We start from the raw sequence: 17,227 nt of genomic DNA, 5'->3' as shown, positions 1-17,227 counted from the left end.
AGGACAACAGACAGTAAAGCTCTCCCTAAACAAAAAAGATAAATACAGAAATTCTACACTTACTTTTTTTAGGAAATTAAAATGCTTTGTAAAATTTGAACCTATTAAAAAAGGTTGATGAGTCAAGCAACATTTAGCAACATGATCAACCAATTCTCATTTAAGCTTTTGGATCACAGGAGCAATTTGGTCATCTATGCTTGCCTCTTCTAACTCTTGCAAACATTATCAAACCTACCTGGGGTGGAGGTGATAGGAGAACAGGATCCTAGTGAATTACTATTCCCTGTTCACCTTCCATTCTAAACATGGGAAATGTGGATTCCATTATTAAAAGACATGCAGTTTGTACATAAATTCCATCACCAAATTGGCTACTAAGCTACCCGTTTTCCTTTCCAAGACATAAAAGTTGTTTTAAATGTAATCAATCACAGGTGGTTAATGTTTTAACTTTTTATTAAGAAACTAAAGCAAAACGACAGAATTTCAAAAAAATTAAAATACAGAATTCTAATTTTAATTCTAAACAAATAGGAAATCTACACCAAACACTAAATCAGTTTATCAATATTCAAGAATAAAGGGGAATGGCTAAAATGCATTCACAGTCATTTTTTTTCCTTATTAGCCTCAGATTTATATCCCTTTCCTTAGTGCTTCCCTTCAATAGGATACAGAATTTCTTTCTCATCTATCTTTTGTTATGGTCTGTAACCTCAGAGGGGCTTTAGTCTGCCTACATAATTCTCTATTCCTTGAGCAAATATGTGAGCACCTGCCTATTGGGCTTAGGTGATGTGGGTATAAAGATGAGTCCATCAGAGATCCTGTCCTAAGATGTTTAGAGGAGATACGACACCAACAAATAATAAATATAAATTTATATAAGGTATAAAGTAACATAGCATGAGTTAAGTATAAATATAAAAATAGGGAAATTTCAAGGAAGAAAAGATTACATCGAGCTAGAGAAATTAGGAATGCTTTATGAGGGTACTATTTGGATTGGTTATGGACTGTTCCTTCCAGGAGGGTTTCAGAGGGGTCCTGATGATGATGGTGTTGATTTCCAGAAAGTAATCTTTAAAACTCTTTACATTTCTAGTTCTTCAAAACTGTTTATTTTTTTAAAAAGATCAAAAAATATTAGTATTATAGTCTATATAAACAGCAGTTTGGGGACTTAAATCAAAAGTTAATTGTAATACCTATTATATGGTTTAGGGCTGCTATTTTCTCAACTCTCTTTCCCAGGTCAAATCATATCTAAAAGGCAGAAGATGCCTAATCACTGAGCCATGACTTTTAAGTATTCAACTGGGCAAAACCTACTTGCTTTAGGTGCTTTATAAAATCTATAAACTTACAAAAGAATGAAGATGAAATAAATGGCTTAATATTCAAGTAGATAATGAAAAAAATGGTAACTATGAAATAATATATTAACGACAGAACTCCTTGTATGAAAAGTTTTAATGAATTATGAGCCATTGGCCATTACAGACTTTAAGCCTCAATATTTCTTTCCTATGTAGAACCAGGTAATTAAAACAGCCTATCTCAAGTATGACAGAAGACCATAGTATGAATAATAGTATCGTTTGTTTACACATCTGCATGCTTTGCTAAAGAACCAAAGTGAATGCTCCCAGTTTCCCAAGTCAACAAAATAAATTCAATTACACATTTTCTTTTCCTGACAATAGTTTTAGTTGAAATACAACCAATACTACTTTGTCTTTCAATAACACATTTTATCCATCATACAAGTATTTCCTATTATTTTCTCCTTTCTCTTCAATATGCTTGTGAGGTAGTGAAGGGAGGGAGCAAGGATTTTTTTTTTTTTAATCTTGCAGATGAGAAAACTTAAGGTGAATTTAAAACTCAACCTTAGCAGCATACTGAAATCAGCTAGGAAGTTTAAAAAAATCCTTATGATCATGTCATATCCCAGGCCAACATCAGAATTTTAGGGTATGGTACCCAAGCATCAATATTTTTCAAAATGCACATGACTCCAAAGCACAGCTAAGTTTGAGAACCACTGGTCTAGATGATTTATACTTAACCTTCAGGTGCAACTCTCTTCTACCTGAATGCTCTCTCAGCACCAATGAAAGAGATTCCTTTTCCTTAAACAGTGTAACACTTTAATATTCTCTGTACAACGACTAATGATCTCCAGTAATAAAATATCAGGTTATAAATGAAGGCTCTTCATTCCCCTGATGCTCATTCTAAATATGAACCTCCATTTTATAAACTTTGCAAATAGCATATTAGAGAATTTAAGTCTTTGAGATAAGAATGGCTTGTTGTTAAATATTTAAGCAATTATTTGATTCTAGGTTGAATGTGCAATAACCATGTGTTTCTGTTTTCCATTCAGCACCTTCAAAACTTTGTTACAAATGAATATTATACTAATAAGACAATATTATACTAATAAGACAAAACAGAAATTATAAACAAAACTCTCGGCAAAAGCTCTTGGCATTGGCTATATCACTCCCTGAAAAAAAAAAAACCAAGCACATAAGGGACTTTATTGTCTTATCATTTATCAACCTTCATCCTGAACCAGTTCTTTTCTTCAAATTTTAAACTTTGCCAAATTGAGTTGTTCTACACCAAGAAAAATCAATTTCTGTAGCAGCTATATTCTCTAACACATTTAACATATAATTTCACTCTGTACTATTACTAAGTATGGTTTCCAGGTTTCTTCTTGACATGGATATTGAAAAGGATCTTTAACAGATTTCAACTGTAAGCAACATACCAAATACACAATAAATATTTGTAAACTTGTCAGGTGGCAAAAACAAATCTTTGTTCATGACTGAAATTCCCTGCTTCATAAGAGTATTGATAATCTTAACTCTCAAGGAGCAAGCCAAGAACTCTAGCCAGCTGCTTACTGTCTGTCCCTAATTTGATTAGATTTAAAACAAAATTACACACAGCAATAAGCTGAAAGGCAAAGAACCACCTGCCTTAGTCAATTCTTATCACAAAGATGCATCTGAAACCATACATTTATACTTTCATACAGAAAGATGATGTTTGTTTCTCTTATAACAAAAGAAAATCTCAGCTCGTGTATGTTAGATTAATTCAAGAGAATTAGTGAAATCAGATTTATTAGTCAAAAACTCAGATTAGGAATTAATGTCAAGCTCTTCTACAAGGAAACCTTCAAAATATTGCCAACCTGAAGTTTTCATTTTCAGCACAAGGTATTTTATTTTAAGTCCCATGGGGGCAATTATCTATAATGAGATTAAGAACATTCTTAACCTGGGTTCAGGCTGGCACTGTTTCAGATGGGTGAGTAAACATTTTCTTGATAACCCCAACAAAGTGTTTGAGGCTTAGATTTGTTGCCATGATGTAAACAATATGAAATTTAAAAAAAAATTATACTATCTACAGCATTATAAAGTTACAAAATAAAAGGACCATTAATTCTTTTCCAAAGGTCTGTGACTAACAGCTTTCATATTTGAGGCCTGTAAGAGCAAATGGCAATGTTCTATATTGTTATGAGACACTTTCGCAAAAGGCCAAAATATAAAACCAGATACTAGAAGATGCACATTATTGTTATTATTACTGACCTATGTAGGATTAGAAATAAAATTTGCCTTCCCTCAATCTTAAACCAGGACACTGAGGGGTCTTTACAATAATTTTGATCGTTAAAAGAAAAATACCAGACTGTAACAGCTATGGAAACTGTAAACCATATTAATGTAAAAATGAGCCAATACAACACATCTCCTCTTAAAATCCTCTTCTTTGTAGTTACCTAATTTTCCCTAAATGTTATTCTAATCTTGTACCATGTAGTGGTTTTTAAGAAACTGAACTAGAACAAAGCAACCCCTTTGTCCTGTTTTTTTTTTTTTTTACAGTTTTTTACACACTTATTATATATACAACTTTTAAAATAGCTGCACAATTTTACATCCACTGTTAGAGAAGTGCAGTCCAGGCAGACCATGCTTCTCAATATATTAAAAATATTAAATAAAACCCAACCAGTTTCATACTTTTCTAATAGTCAAGCTGGCTGGAAAAAGGGTCTGGAGAAAAAACAGGCGGTTGTAAAACAGGATCAGTCTTTCTTCACAAACACACTACTTAAAAATCTTGCTATTTCCTTATCTTATCCCTTTTATAGCATCTCTAAAATCTCACCTTAAAAGTTGGAAATGACACATTGCTAACTTAGAGACAAAATCTGTTGCAACATGCATATGTCAACTGCCCACTCAACCAACTGCAACCCTGAGGATTTTTCTGGCCCAGTACAAAGAGGAAACACTAAGATAATCTCTGCCATAGAGCTGCTTCTCCAGTTAACAATTTCGTGTGTTTTTCAGGATGTTTCTTGGGCATGCATGTATGACACTGTCACTTCATGATTCTACTTTCCACAAGCAGATATCGCCTCCATTCTGTCTTTCATCCCAAGAAAGCGACTGTCATCCATCCAAAGGTTTTCCAAGGTAAACCAAAGTCACTTCTGTGTTGCCATATACAGCAGAAACTGCTGGATATAAGCAGACCTTTGGAAGTCCTCTAAAGGCAACTCCCAGGAACTCATATCCACGTTCAAAAGCTAAAGTCTTATCTTCCATGTCCAAGATGACGCGAATTCTTTCTCCTATCTGCAAACAGACAACAAAAGAAGGTTAGAAGGAAATTCACCAAGGGCATAGCTAAAAGAAATAAGATACAAATCAACAAGTTGAAAATATTAAGAATATAAAGAAATTATTAAGAAATTAAGAAAATATTAAGAATATAAAGTTATCTGGAAAAATGATCAGAGAAGTTTTCTGGTCAGGGAGAAACATCTAGAAGAAACAACATACATCAACTTCATCACAAATGCTTGTTTTGATAAATTTTTTTTTAAGATGGGATCTACATTTAATAACAAAAATTTAAATGTTCCCCCTGAACAGGTCCCAGAATTTAATTCCTCTTCATTTAAAGGCTTTTCTTAAGAAGTTTACTACTAAAATCTGTAACTTGGTACATTTTACCAAAAAAAAAAAAGCTATCTAAATAACCTTTTCAAATTATTATACTATATTACAACAGAATATTATTTAGCCATATAAAGAAATATAATTTTGATATAGGCTACACCATGGATAATCCTTGAAAACAGTATGCTAAGTGGAATAAGCCACACACAAAAATATAAATATTGTATAGTTCCACTTATATAAAGCACCTGCAATATTCAAATCATAGAGTCAGAAAATGGAATAGAGGTTACCAGAGGCTGGAGAAAGGGAGAGATGGAAAGTTATTGTTTAAAGAGCACAGAGTTTATGTTGGGGAAGATGAAAAAGTCTTGGGTATAGATAGTGGTGATGGATATACACACTGTATTAATGCCATTGCATTGTACACTTACAAATAGTTAAAACAATAAATAATGTTATGCATATTTTATCACAATAAAAAGTTACTATAATAAAAAAACACTTACATAACCTTTAAAGTTCACAAGCAGTTCTACATATACTGTGGAACTTATATAATCATGAAGAGCCAAATCTGACTATAGATTCTAAAGATGCAGAATAAACTTATTAGTCATTTTATGGGCCACTGCTCTGAAACACCTGTTTGTTATAAAAACAGCAGCACTGATTGTTAAACTAAAGCAGAAGCACAATATATCCAGCTTTCTTCCCACATGGAAAAGTAAGCAAATGAGATGTTTTGTTTTTATGCTATGCACCTACAAAAGGTTGTTTCATCTATATACACCTGGAGGCAGAAAGTCCTAACATTTGCAATCAAAAATCAGAATTTAATACTTCCCAATTATATTAATTCCTGCTGTTGTTGTTTCTTTCCTTCATTGTATTTCCTGTCACGGACAACTACAAACATCTGCTTCTTTCTTCCCTTTGCCCAACTCACAGATTAACATGCACCCCATTTTATGGACCTAAAAACATCATAATCACCATCACCACTATTGCCACCAACAAAACAAACAAGAAACAATAGAAATGAAAAGTTAATATTTTGCTGGATATTCATTTTGTGGTTTATTTGTATTATCTCATTTAATCCTCCCATCTATCCTAATATTTATCCCTATTTTACAGAAGATGGAAACTAAGATGACAGAACCACTCCTGGTGAAATCTGCAAGTTTGCTTCACCTTTGAGTGTACAGCATGCATACAGCACAGGGAGCAGAAAGCAGAAGTCTTACTAGCTTTAGGTGTCAGAGGGCAAAACTTGGGAGATGGCGGAACAATTGGAAACTTAGAGGAGGCACTCCATAAGGAATGGAACCACAAAAAGGATGATGCCCCAAATACAAGAATAAACTACCCAAATCATTGTGTGATCACTGTCTTACACAGACACAGGGGAAATCCCCACAGAATCAGGCTGGAAAAGTAGCAACTAGAAGCCAACTCCCTCCCCCCAAAAAACTGACAAAGACCTAGCTACTGTACACCATGGGGGAGACAGAGTTTACAGTCTGAAGAATCCAGGCAACTTAATTGCCTACTAGAACATCTACACTTTTCAGAAAAACAAAGTGATTTCTAGAAACAAAACATTCCAGTATTACTACTACATATTATCTATAATTTCCAATTTTCAATTTAAAAACGACTGGATATGAAAAGAAAGAGAAAAGCGCAACTCATACTCTGGGGAAAAAAGCAGTCAATAGAAACTGATTCTAAGTATGCCTATGTGTTGGATTTGGCAGACAAAGACTTCAAAGTAGTCATTATAAATATGTGCCAAGAATTAAAGCAAAATCTAAATTGATAAATGGACAGAGATTCTCAAAAGAGAAATGGAAACTACAAAAAAGAACAAATGACAATTATACAGCTGAAGAGTAAAATAACCAAAATTCACTAGCCTGGCTTAATAGAAGAATTGATAGGTAAGAAGAAAGAATCTATGAACTTGCAGATGGAGAGATTATCTGATCCAAAAAACAAAGAGAAAAAAGATTTTTTTTTTTTAAAGATTTTATTTATTTGACAGAGAGAGAGAGAGGGAGAGAGAGCACAAGAAGGGGGAGCAGAAGAGGGAGAGGGAGAAGCAGGCTTCCCGTGGAGCAGGGAGCCTGATGAGGGGCTCGATCCCAGGATCCTGGGATCACGACCAGAGCCAAAGGCAGATGCTTAACGACTAAGCCACCCAGGCGCCCCAGAGAAAAAGGTTTTTTTTAAACAAGAACATAGCTTCAGTGATAGAAAGACAATGACAACATCAAGCAGTCCAACAACTACAATAAACGTAAATGGGTTAAACACTCAAAAGGCAGAGATTATGAGATTGGGTTAGATAAAAAGACCCAATTATACGCTTTCTAGGAGACCCATTTTAAACACAAAGACAGATTGAAAGTAAAAGAACAGAGAAAAAGAGATACCTTGCAATAGTAAGCATAAGAAAGTTGAAGTTGCTATATTAGCATCAGACAAGTACTGAAATCTCCAACTGTACTTGCTAATTTTCTATTCCTTCTTTCGGTTCTGTAAGTTTTTGCTTCATGTGTTTTGGAGTTCTGTTATTAGGTGCATATATGTTTACACATATATCTCCCTACCTTGTTATGTCTCCCTACCTGATTAACTCTGTTATTATGAAATGACTCTAATAATATTCCTTGTCTTTAAGTCTATAATTCCTTAAAACTTCTAATTTCTTATCAGATTATTGTGTTTTAAACTCAGCTGACTCTATGGTAATCATGACTTTTACAAATAGGAACTATAATTTTGACCACAGAATCAAGTGAGTATGGCATAAAGCTAAGATGAAAAGAATAAAAAAAAATGCAGTAGTTTGCCTGAAGTTGCTTGTCTTATAGAAATCACTGACACCTCCAGAGGCTTTGAATCAACAGATTAATGAATAGTAGAGGGTACGTGTGTGCATGTGCATGGTGCATTTGTGGGAGTAAGAAGTCTAGAAAAAGTAGATTTGGATGTGCCATGATATAGGAAAGATGACAATCTAGAGCACAAGCTGGGAAACTATGGTTGTTGGGCCAAATCTTGCCTGCAGCCCATAAATAAGGCTTTACTGGAACACAGTTATGCTCACTCCTTTACATATCATTTATGGCTGTTTTTGTACTATAACAACAAAATTGAATAGCCGTGACACAGACCACATGGACCGCAAGGCCTGAAGTATTTACTACCCACCCTGTACAGAAAAAAGTTTGCCAACTCCCAATTTAGAGCAAAAACAGATTGCTCAAGGTCAAATATGTATCAGGAAACAAATATGGAAATACTAAAAGATTATTAGAGTAGCAAAGAAAGGCCAGTTACACTATTTATTTTTAAGTTACCAAAAAGACATATAAAGCTGCTATATAAAACTTTGTAAATTTAAAACAAATCAAGGCATGATTTAACAAAGGCCCACAACTGAGAAAATACCCAGTTTCTCACCTGATATTTTGGTGCATTGTTGCATTGTGGAAAACTGCCATTGACTTCTCCATTATGTAGTAGATTATTGTCCACCAGATTCCAGCCCCAGCTCTGGTCATCACTACCCAGTAATGCCACATAACCTTGGCACTGCATGGGGGCCCGTTTTGTGGCAATTCCAATCACTGCCACAGTGCCCAGAGGGCCTTCCCACCACACTTCCCATGCATGGCGGCCCTCACTGAAACCAATCTTGGTCCTTGCACCATCAGTACTCTGAGCAATGGGGTTTCGATGTAAAGTAAAGCCATTTTTCTTAATGTAGACATTCCTGGAGCAGTCATTAGTGCTGAAGGCATGTTGGAAAGCACGTACCTGAAAAGATGAAAAACAGACCAAAGAAGCAGAAATTTGATTTTTCTTAAACATTAAAAAGTACCCAAACTTTAGGGGCACCTGGGTGGCTCAGTTGGTTAAGCATCCAACTCTTGATCTCAGGGTTGTAAGATTGAGCCCTCGGCTCCATGCTGGGGGTGGAGACTATTTAGATTCTCTTTCTTCCCCTCCCTCTGCCCCTTCCCCACCCCCATCCCTACTCGTGTGTGCTCTCTCTCTTTTTTTTTTAAGATTTTATTTATTTATTTGAGAGAGAGAGAATGAGAGACAGAGAACATGAGAGGGAAGAGGGTCAGAGAGAGAAGCAGACTCCCCGCCGAGCGGGAAGCCCGACGTGGGACTCGATCCCAGGACTCCAGGATCATGACCTGAGCCGAAGGCAGTCGCTTAACCAACTGAGCCACCCAGGCGCCCTCGTGTGTGCTCTCTTTAAAAAAAAAAGTACCAAACTTTAGGCCTTTATGCTCCATGTTTTTAAACAATAAAGTGATAACTATAAGTTTAAATCACATTGTTTCATTATTGATCTTTACTGATCAAAATTCTGAACTGTAGTATTTCTCTAAATCCATTTCTTAAAATATCAAAAGATACACACAAGAATCCTTATATTTTAGAGATAGTACTGAAATGTTTATGGATGACATGACCTCAGAATTGCTTTGAAATATCCAGGGCAGGAGTAGGAAAGTGGGTGGGATAAACGTGAAACTAGACTGTCCATGAATTAATCACTGGTAAAGCTTGGTGACAGGTTTGGGAGGTTCCTTAAACTATTTTCTCTAGTCTTGTCTATATTTAGTATTTTTAGATCAAAAAGTTAAGGGATGTATAGTTTTCATGTTGGCAATGCTGCCATAAAAAATATTTTAATAGAGAACTTAGTCATAGCAGCTCTAAAGTTTATGAAAAATTTTAATAACCACAAACTATGTTAGATCCTCAGCTTCCTTGCTAGTTATTACTCATACATTGAGACAGCACCACTCTCATTTTACCAAATCAAATAACTCCATAAATAGCATCTAATTTCAAACACTAGAGTTTACAAAGAGATAGTCATTAAGAGCAGCCACCATTGATAGGACAGATTAGTTGACCTTCACTAACCAGTTTAAGCTTCCAAAATACAGTACTAAAATCTCTACTCTGTACAAATAGTAAACACTTTAATAATTTAAAGTTTTTGATTTGGGGGAGGGAGAAAAAATAAAGTGCTTGATTTGTATATTTTCTGAAAATTCCTTCTTTATTCAAACTACCTCAAAGAAGCCAAAGGCTGGGGGCCTACTGCTTTAGTTAACCTGAGCCACCAACTTCAGAATCATAGATTTCAGCATTAGGAAGGGCCTCAAAGGGACCTAGTGCAACACAGGGATGAAGACATGGACCTAAAAGTCCACATCTAGTTAGAACAAGAACCTCAAAGAGAAGTCAGGTTCATCCAGTGTTCAGTTACTATTAGCCAGTACCTCACTGCTTCACTGTTGCACTGCAGAGCACAGACAAAAACAAACAAAGAAACAAAACCCCTGCTTGATTTAGAAGGCTGTAATACTGAAGTATTTCTAAATTTTTTCCTATCTGTTCCTACCTTTTTTTTTTTAAGGTTTTATTGATTTATTTTTGACAGAGAGACAGCGAGAGAGGGATCACAAGCACGGGGAGAGGGAGAGGGAGAGGGAGAAGCAGGCTTCCCACGGAGCAGGGAGCCCAATGAGGGGCTCGATCCCAGGACCCTAGGATCATGACCCGAGCCAAAGGCAGACGCTTAACCGACTGAGTCACCCAGGCGCCCCTGTTCCTACTTTTAGGCACATAAAAAAATCAGAACATAAAATTAAATGGTGGAGTAAAATGTCCCCAAAATATTAAGTATTGAAAGACTCAAGAGGGTTTAACAACTAAAATATAAAATACTTTATAAAATCCTCATTAAAAAATATTTAACTAATACTTACCTATGTCTATTCCCCAATTCTTATAAATACCAACTGTTTTTTCTCTATCCTTCTTCTCTTTGTCACAAAGACACTGTTGCCAGCCTCTTCTGCAACCTTCTATGTCCTTAATAGGACTTCTTCCTATTACTCTGGACTGGATCTTTCTTCACCGTACTCTTTTCTGGTGACCATCTACTTCTGCCCCCTAAAACTCTCCAGAACTCAGTCCTTAACTCTCTACCTAAATCCTTTCCAGACCTATCCTTCTAAAAGAGCACCTCTATTACATTTCATCCCAGTTCAGTAATGTTTGATGGTTCCACACTACCATATCAACTGTGAATTATTCTTCCTGTCTTTCAAAGCCCTCCAGGTCTGGTTCTTCCTACTTCCCTTTCTAACTTCATGTCATTCTCCCTGTCTGTAATACACCTGCTTTCCTCCTCCAACATATCCTATATCCTCTAAGACCAGATCTAGTCTTGCCATCTCTATGAAGGTAGCCATTTTTTTTTTAATATTGTATTTATTTATTTGACAGAGAGAGAGACACAGTGAAAGAGAGAGCACAAGCAGGGTGAGTGGGAGAGGGAGAAGCAGGCTTCCGGCCTAGCAGGGAGCCTGATGCGGGGCTCGATCCCAGGACCCTGAGATCACGACCTGAGCCAAAGGCAGACACTTAACGACTGAGCCTCCCAGGCGCCCCTCTATAAAGGTAGTCTAACCAGAACCACCCAATCCCCGATTTCTCTCTCCTAAATTCTTATCCATCATAGTTGGCACCAAACAACATTTAAGTCTGTATCCAACCCGGGATGCCTGGGTGGCTCAGCTGGTTAAGCGTTGGCTCAGGTCATGATGATCCCAGGGTCCTGGGAAAGAGTCCCACATCCGGCTCCTTCCTCAGCGGGGAGCCTGCCTCTCCCTCTGCCTGCCGCTTCCCCCGCTGGTTCACGCTCTCTCTCTGACAAATAAATGAATAAAATCTTAAAAAAAAAGTCTGTATCCAACCCGACCACTTGATTCTAGTAGAAAATATATTGAAAAACAACAAGAACAACAACACTAATCTTAACTGATCAAACTTCTCTCAGTCTAGAACAGAAGGGCATGTTAAGGAACACTGGGAATGAAATCTGCAAAGTCCAGACTGAGGGAAACAAGGTAAACAACTTGGTTTCTTCAACAGATAAGTTGCAGAAATGGGAGTTAGGGGAAATGGAGGCTGAATTTGTTGGCTAAAACAGCCTTAAGAGATATATCAACCGTTTGCCATGAGAACCTTATATAGATCTTGATTAAACTGAAAAATAAGGTTATAACATTTGACATTTATGAAACAATTGGAAATTTGAACACTGTATCATTTACATTAAGGAATTATTGTTAATTTCTTTATACTTCATTGATATTGACATTGTGATTAAGTGTCCTTACCTTTTCAATAATTTTTTGATAATTTTTCTTTTATTTATATCCTTATCTTTAAGATAGTTTTTCATCTGAAAAATTCAGATGAAATGGCAAAATAGGGGTGCCTGGGTGCCTCAGTTGTTAGGCATCTGCCTTCAGCTCAGGTCATGATCCCAGGGTCCTGGGATCGAGCCCCACATTGGGCTCCCTGCTCAGCTGCAAGCCTGGTTCTCCCTCTCCCACTTCCCCTGCTTGTGTTCCCTCTCTCGCTGTGTCTCTCACTGTGAAATAAATAAAAAATCTTAAAAAAAAAAGAAATGGAAAAATATGCAAATTAATAAATAAAAACAATCCATAGTTCCTGTCTCACAGTCTCATGCACAATCTAAATCTAAATTTTACATTATAGCAAACAACTTTAAGACCTACTTTAGGATCTAGATCTAAAAATTAGAGAATATATTATAGTTAGATGCTAAGTATGCCTGAAATAATTGATGTTCCTTGATGACATAAAATATGAACTTTTAAAAGGAAGACAAATCCTAAATAGACTGGCAACAATACTTTCCAGTTTTATGCTAGCCCATGCCTGTTCCCATCCTCCTCTTAGTTACACAGGCTCCCTGGAAATCCTATCTAGACTCCTTCTTCTTCATCTCATTCACTCCCAGTCAGCTGTCCACCTATGTGAATTTGTTCTCTGCTATAGCTCTCCCGGACATCCTCTTCTCTCCTCTACATATTTGTTCAGGTCTTAAGTACCTCTGGCATAGGTACTAAGCCCTGCTCTGTCCAATTCATACTATGGCCTAGTTTTTCTAAAGCATAGCTCTTATTTGTCATTCCTCTGTTCAAACGTCTATGATTTACAATGGTAGAACAAAGCCCAAACTATACAATGAAACCTATAAGCCAAGAACATCCATGATATATCTAGTTTCAACTTACCTTTACAATCATATTCCCCACTTCAATTCAATCTCACTAGACCCTTTTGTATCTTTAGCCTTTCCTCTATGCTCCAAACTTTTTTTTTTTTTTAAAGATTTTATTTATTTGAGCGAGAGAATGAGAGAGAGCACGAGAGGGAAGAGGGTCAGAGGGAGAAGCAGACTCCCTGCTGAGCAGGGAGCCCGATGTGGGACTCGATCCCGGGACTCCAGGATCATGACCTGAGCCGAAGGCAGTCACTTAACTGACTGAGCCACCCAGGGGCCCTATGCTCCAAACTCTTAACAGCCGCCCATCTGAAATCTCTCGGATGTCTCAAAAACACTGTAAATTCTACTCTACCAAAATTGAATTCACGACTATTCCTCCTAAATCCAGCCCAGGTGATTCCCATAATTATGTAAGTGCGATATCTAGGAGTCATTCTTAGCACCTCCCTCTCCCTCACCCCTATTTCAAATCTATTTGAAATCTATTGCCAAGTCCTGTAGATTTTACTTCCAAAATCTTTCCTAAATTTCTTCCCCATCTCCTACACTACCCACTTCCTAACTCATCTACCCATATTTCTAAGGTCCTCCTCCAATCTGTTCTCTATACCGAAGTCAGAAATAACCTCTTAAAAATGCAAAAAAAAAAAAAAAAATCACACCACCAATCCCCACACTCCTAACCCCCTCTTGCTTACAACTCAAAATGGCTTCCCTATAGTTTGGCCTCAGTCCACCTCTTCCATCTTCTCTCAAACCTGTCTCACCTTTGCTCTCTATGATCCAGCCACACTGATGTGTTTTCTATCCCTCATACTCATCAAGTTCCCTCCTGGAAGGCTCTTTTCTCTCCCCTTGTCCTTATCATTCAGGTTTTACTTCATGTACTATATCTTCAGAGAAAGCCTTCCTTGACCTCCCTACCTTGGCCAAATCCTCCATTACTGACATTCAGAGTACTGTGCACCTCTCCTTCATAGTACCCACCACAGATGCAATTTTATAACTGTGATTATTTGATTAATATCTATCCCCCACCCCCCACTAAACTGTAAGCTCTATAAGCAAGGCATCCATTCGAGTTTTGTGTCTGTTTTTATTTACCATTGCATTTGCAAAACTGAGCACAGTGCCTGGCACTCACATTTTTTAAAATAAAAATATATGCTGTACACAGCCTTTGCTTTTCTCGTCTTGCATTGGCTCAGGGTATTTCTTCTTACTAAAATGTTCAAATCCTCCCTATCTTTAAAATTCAGCTCAAATATAACCCTAACCTCAAACTTTCTCCAAGCCTCCACTCAACTTGTACATCTCTCCTTTCACTGAAATTCTAGTGTGTGTGAATATATATACTTCCAGTATATACTGTTTATAATATCTCTAACAGGAGCAATTTCTATCATGTGTTAGTTATTTCTATACATTTTTCTTCTCCTCTACTTGACTGAGGACTTTCTACTAGGCTATCTGACTTCTTTTGAATTAATCTTTTTATTCTCAAGACATTCAAGCAAAGTTCTGCAACATCTGAACGAACATATGATTAGTACAAGTTTACAATACCTATCATGGGTGTGGTAGAAAGACATATAAAGTGTTAAGAACCTAAGAAACCTAAAATATCTCTGGAAGGATACAAAAGAAACAGGTAACACAGGTTGCCTCCAAGAAGGGAAACTAAACTGGGTGGCTGGAAGACAAGGGCAAAAGGAAGACATTTTGCTGATATTATTTTACTTCTTTTGCATGTCGACTCACATGAACACATTACCTAACACATATTGTTATATGAATCTTGACTCATGTAAATGTACCTATTACAGACCAATTACAAAAAGTTCTTAGTTGAAAATAAGTAAAAACAATAAACTTTATAAAAAAATTAAAACTAGGGCGCCTGGGTGGCTCAGTTGGTTAAGAGACTGCCTTCGGCTCAGGTCATGATCCTGGAGTCCCGGGATCGAGTCCCACATCGGGCTCCCTGCTCAGCAGGGAGTCTGCTTCTCCCTCTGACCCTCTTCCCTCTCGTGCTCTCTATCTCTCATTCTCTCTCTCAAATAAATAAATAATCTTTAAAAAAAATTAAAACTAAATAAAATGTATGAAGTCTACCTGCTTTTAGGCAAATCAGGACAAAACTGCAATGTTCTGCACTCTACTACATAAACTACAACTAGTATTCACTGAGCATCCACCATGTACAAATATTGTCCTAGTAAATTAACATGTTACTTCACTTAATAGAAAATTTAATAATTGACATGGATAATGGCAATATTCCTTACCATATTAAACTAAAACCTCCTTTGTTACAGAAGGATAAATTTTACGTCTATTTCACATGGAAAAATAAATTTACTTCTTACTCTGACTCCCCTCCTTGGCAGTCTAGTTTGAAAAAGGGTATCTACCCTTTTTAGTTATTAAGGTATTTTTTTATGTTTACCACATTCTAGGGCAGACTTCATCCTCTCTCATATATGCTCCCAGTGACTGCTATACTGAATAGCTATTATCCATCCAACTGAATTCAAGCTTCAGGCCTTTGTTTATATTGCCTGAAGAATCTTCTCAACCCTACCATAACCTGTTACTTGACAGTTTTATCTGTATATGAAGAAGGCAGGAATATGCCCAAGAATCTAGGAGGCAAAAAGGCAGCAAAACTGGAATCAGCACGTTAGATGACAAATGGAAGAGAAGAGGCACACCACCAAGGTGGAACTATGAAAAAGTTGGCAGGGAAGTAGCCAATAATATAGTGGGACAAGGCAGCATTAGGACGGTTAAGTGGTGCCCATGGGGGAAGTGGGGAATGTTCTATTAAAGCCTGTATCTTGAAAGTTAGCAGAATGTCTAGGACCACACTCACTTATAAGCCTGAAACATAATGGAGGGAATTAGAGAACTTGGGAGAAAATGGGGAAAAAAAACCAAACAGTTAAAAATCAGAGCCTGGAAAAGGTGAGGTGAATGTGGGATGAAAGCAAAGATCTTAGAAACTAAGCCGGTGTTAAGGCAGCTGAGATGGTCTAACAAAAAATAGAGTAAGAGTATTGAAAGGTACAATAATGGGGAGTGGGGGGTCTTTTTGGAAGAAGACTGTGGAAAAGTGGAATGAGTGGTGGAAACCAGGAATTGCAAACTATCTGGTCCTTTAAAAAGTGCATCTCGGAAGTGGGGTGGGTTAATGAGCAGAACTTCAAAGAGAAGAGGATATTTACAGAGGGGGGAGGTGAGGTAAGGTATTGATTGCAGCCGTGCAAAGGCGGGATGGTGAGGCGAGGCGTCTGAGTCAGAGCTTAGATGAGAAGCACTGAGACTGAGAGCGGCGCAGAGAAGCGGGACTGGGGGCAGCGGCGTGGCCCGGGGCTCCCTCACCTTGGCCTTGTAGCTGGGCAGGTTGCAGAGGATGTCCGTGCGCAGAGCCTCTTCTGCCAGGCTGCGGGCGCAAAGGCTCCGCCACACCTCGCTGTTCTCATCACCGTGCAGGCAGCGGTACCAGTGCTTGCACACCAGGGCGCAGCTCCTCAGCTCGGACAGCTCCAGGTAGGAGAACACCAATTCCAGCACCCGGCTGGGCAGCCGACCCCCTGCCCCCGCGGACCCGGAGCCCGAGCCGCCGACCGCGCCGCCGCCGCCGCCGCTACAGCCAGCGCCGCCGGAGGCTGCCCCAGGCCCCGGGGCTGGCGCCGCCATCGCCTCACCAGCCGGCCCAAGGGCCGCCGCTGCCGCCGCCGCTTCCCCCCGTCTCTGCTGGGGAGGCCAAGCCTCGCCTCGAGACCGGAGCACCTCGCTTACCGCCCCTTTCACAGCCAACCACCGGCCCTCTACCACTCCCGCCCCTGCCCGGGGGCGTCCGCCGCGCGCCCCGCCTCACTGAGGGCAGACGCACGGGCCGCAGGGGCGTCCCCCGCCCCTCCTCCCCGGCTCAGCGCGGGCGTCGGAACCGCCGGACTCGCACGGCCTCCCCCCGGCGCGCCCGTGGCTCCGCCATACTGGTTGAGGGCACGAAGCAAGGGCGCACGCCCAGCTCGCTCGCGGTTCCTCTCGGCCCCGGATG

At 38.6% G+C, this 17,227-nt stretch overlaps 1 protein-coding gene across 1 annotated transcript; it reads right to left on the bottom strand.

Moving 5' to 3' along the window:
• Nucleotides 1-441: 441 nt before the first annotated feature.
• FBXO45 (F-box protein 45) lies at nt 442-17,091 on the bottom strand. The gene is made up of 3 exons (XM_025876131.2): nt 16,546-17,091; nt 8,484-8,840; nt 442-4,682 (listed from the first exon to the last, which is right to left on the bottom strand). The coding sequence occupies exons 1-3, from the start codon at nt 16,861-16,863 to the stop codon at nt 4,497-4,499; spliced, it is 861 nt and encodes a 286-aa protein (XP_025731916.1). The 5' UTR covers nt 16,864-17,091; the 3' UTR covers nt 442-4,496.
• Nucleotides 17,092-17,227: the final 136 nt, after the last annotated feature.

Source organism: Callorhinus ursinus, unplaced genomic scaffold, assembly GCF_003265705.2.
Source record: "Callorhinus ursinus isolate GAN/ISIS: 27379988/994484 unplaced genomic scaffold, GSC_fseal_2.0 scaffold1, whole genome shotgun sequence".
NCBI lineage: Eukaryota > Metazoa > Chordata > Mammalia > Carnivora > Otariidae > Callorhinus > Callorhinus ursinus.
Note: the sequence above shows the minus strand (reverse complement) of the source record. Positions and strands in the feature narration are given on the sequence as shown.

Bases quoted from the DNA above. Each gene is read 5' to 3' on its own strand.
- FBXO45 (XM_025876131.2), bottom strand. From the start codon at position 16,863: ATGGCGGCGCCAGCCCCGGGGCCTGGGGCAGCCTCCGGCGGCGCTGGC. The intron at 8,841-16,545 runs GTGAGGGAGCCC...TCATCTTTTCAG, and splicing joins TGCCCAGCTACAAGGCCAAG to GTACGTGCTTTCCAACATGC. The intron at 4,683-8,483 runs GTGAGAAACTGG...GTCTGTTTGCAG, and splicing joins ACAATGCACCAAAATATCAG to ATAGGAGAAAGAATTCGCGT.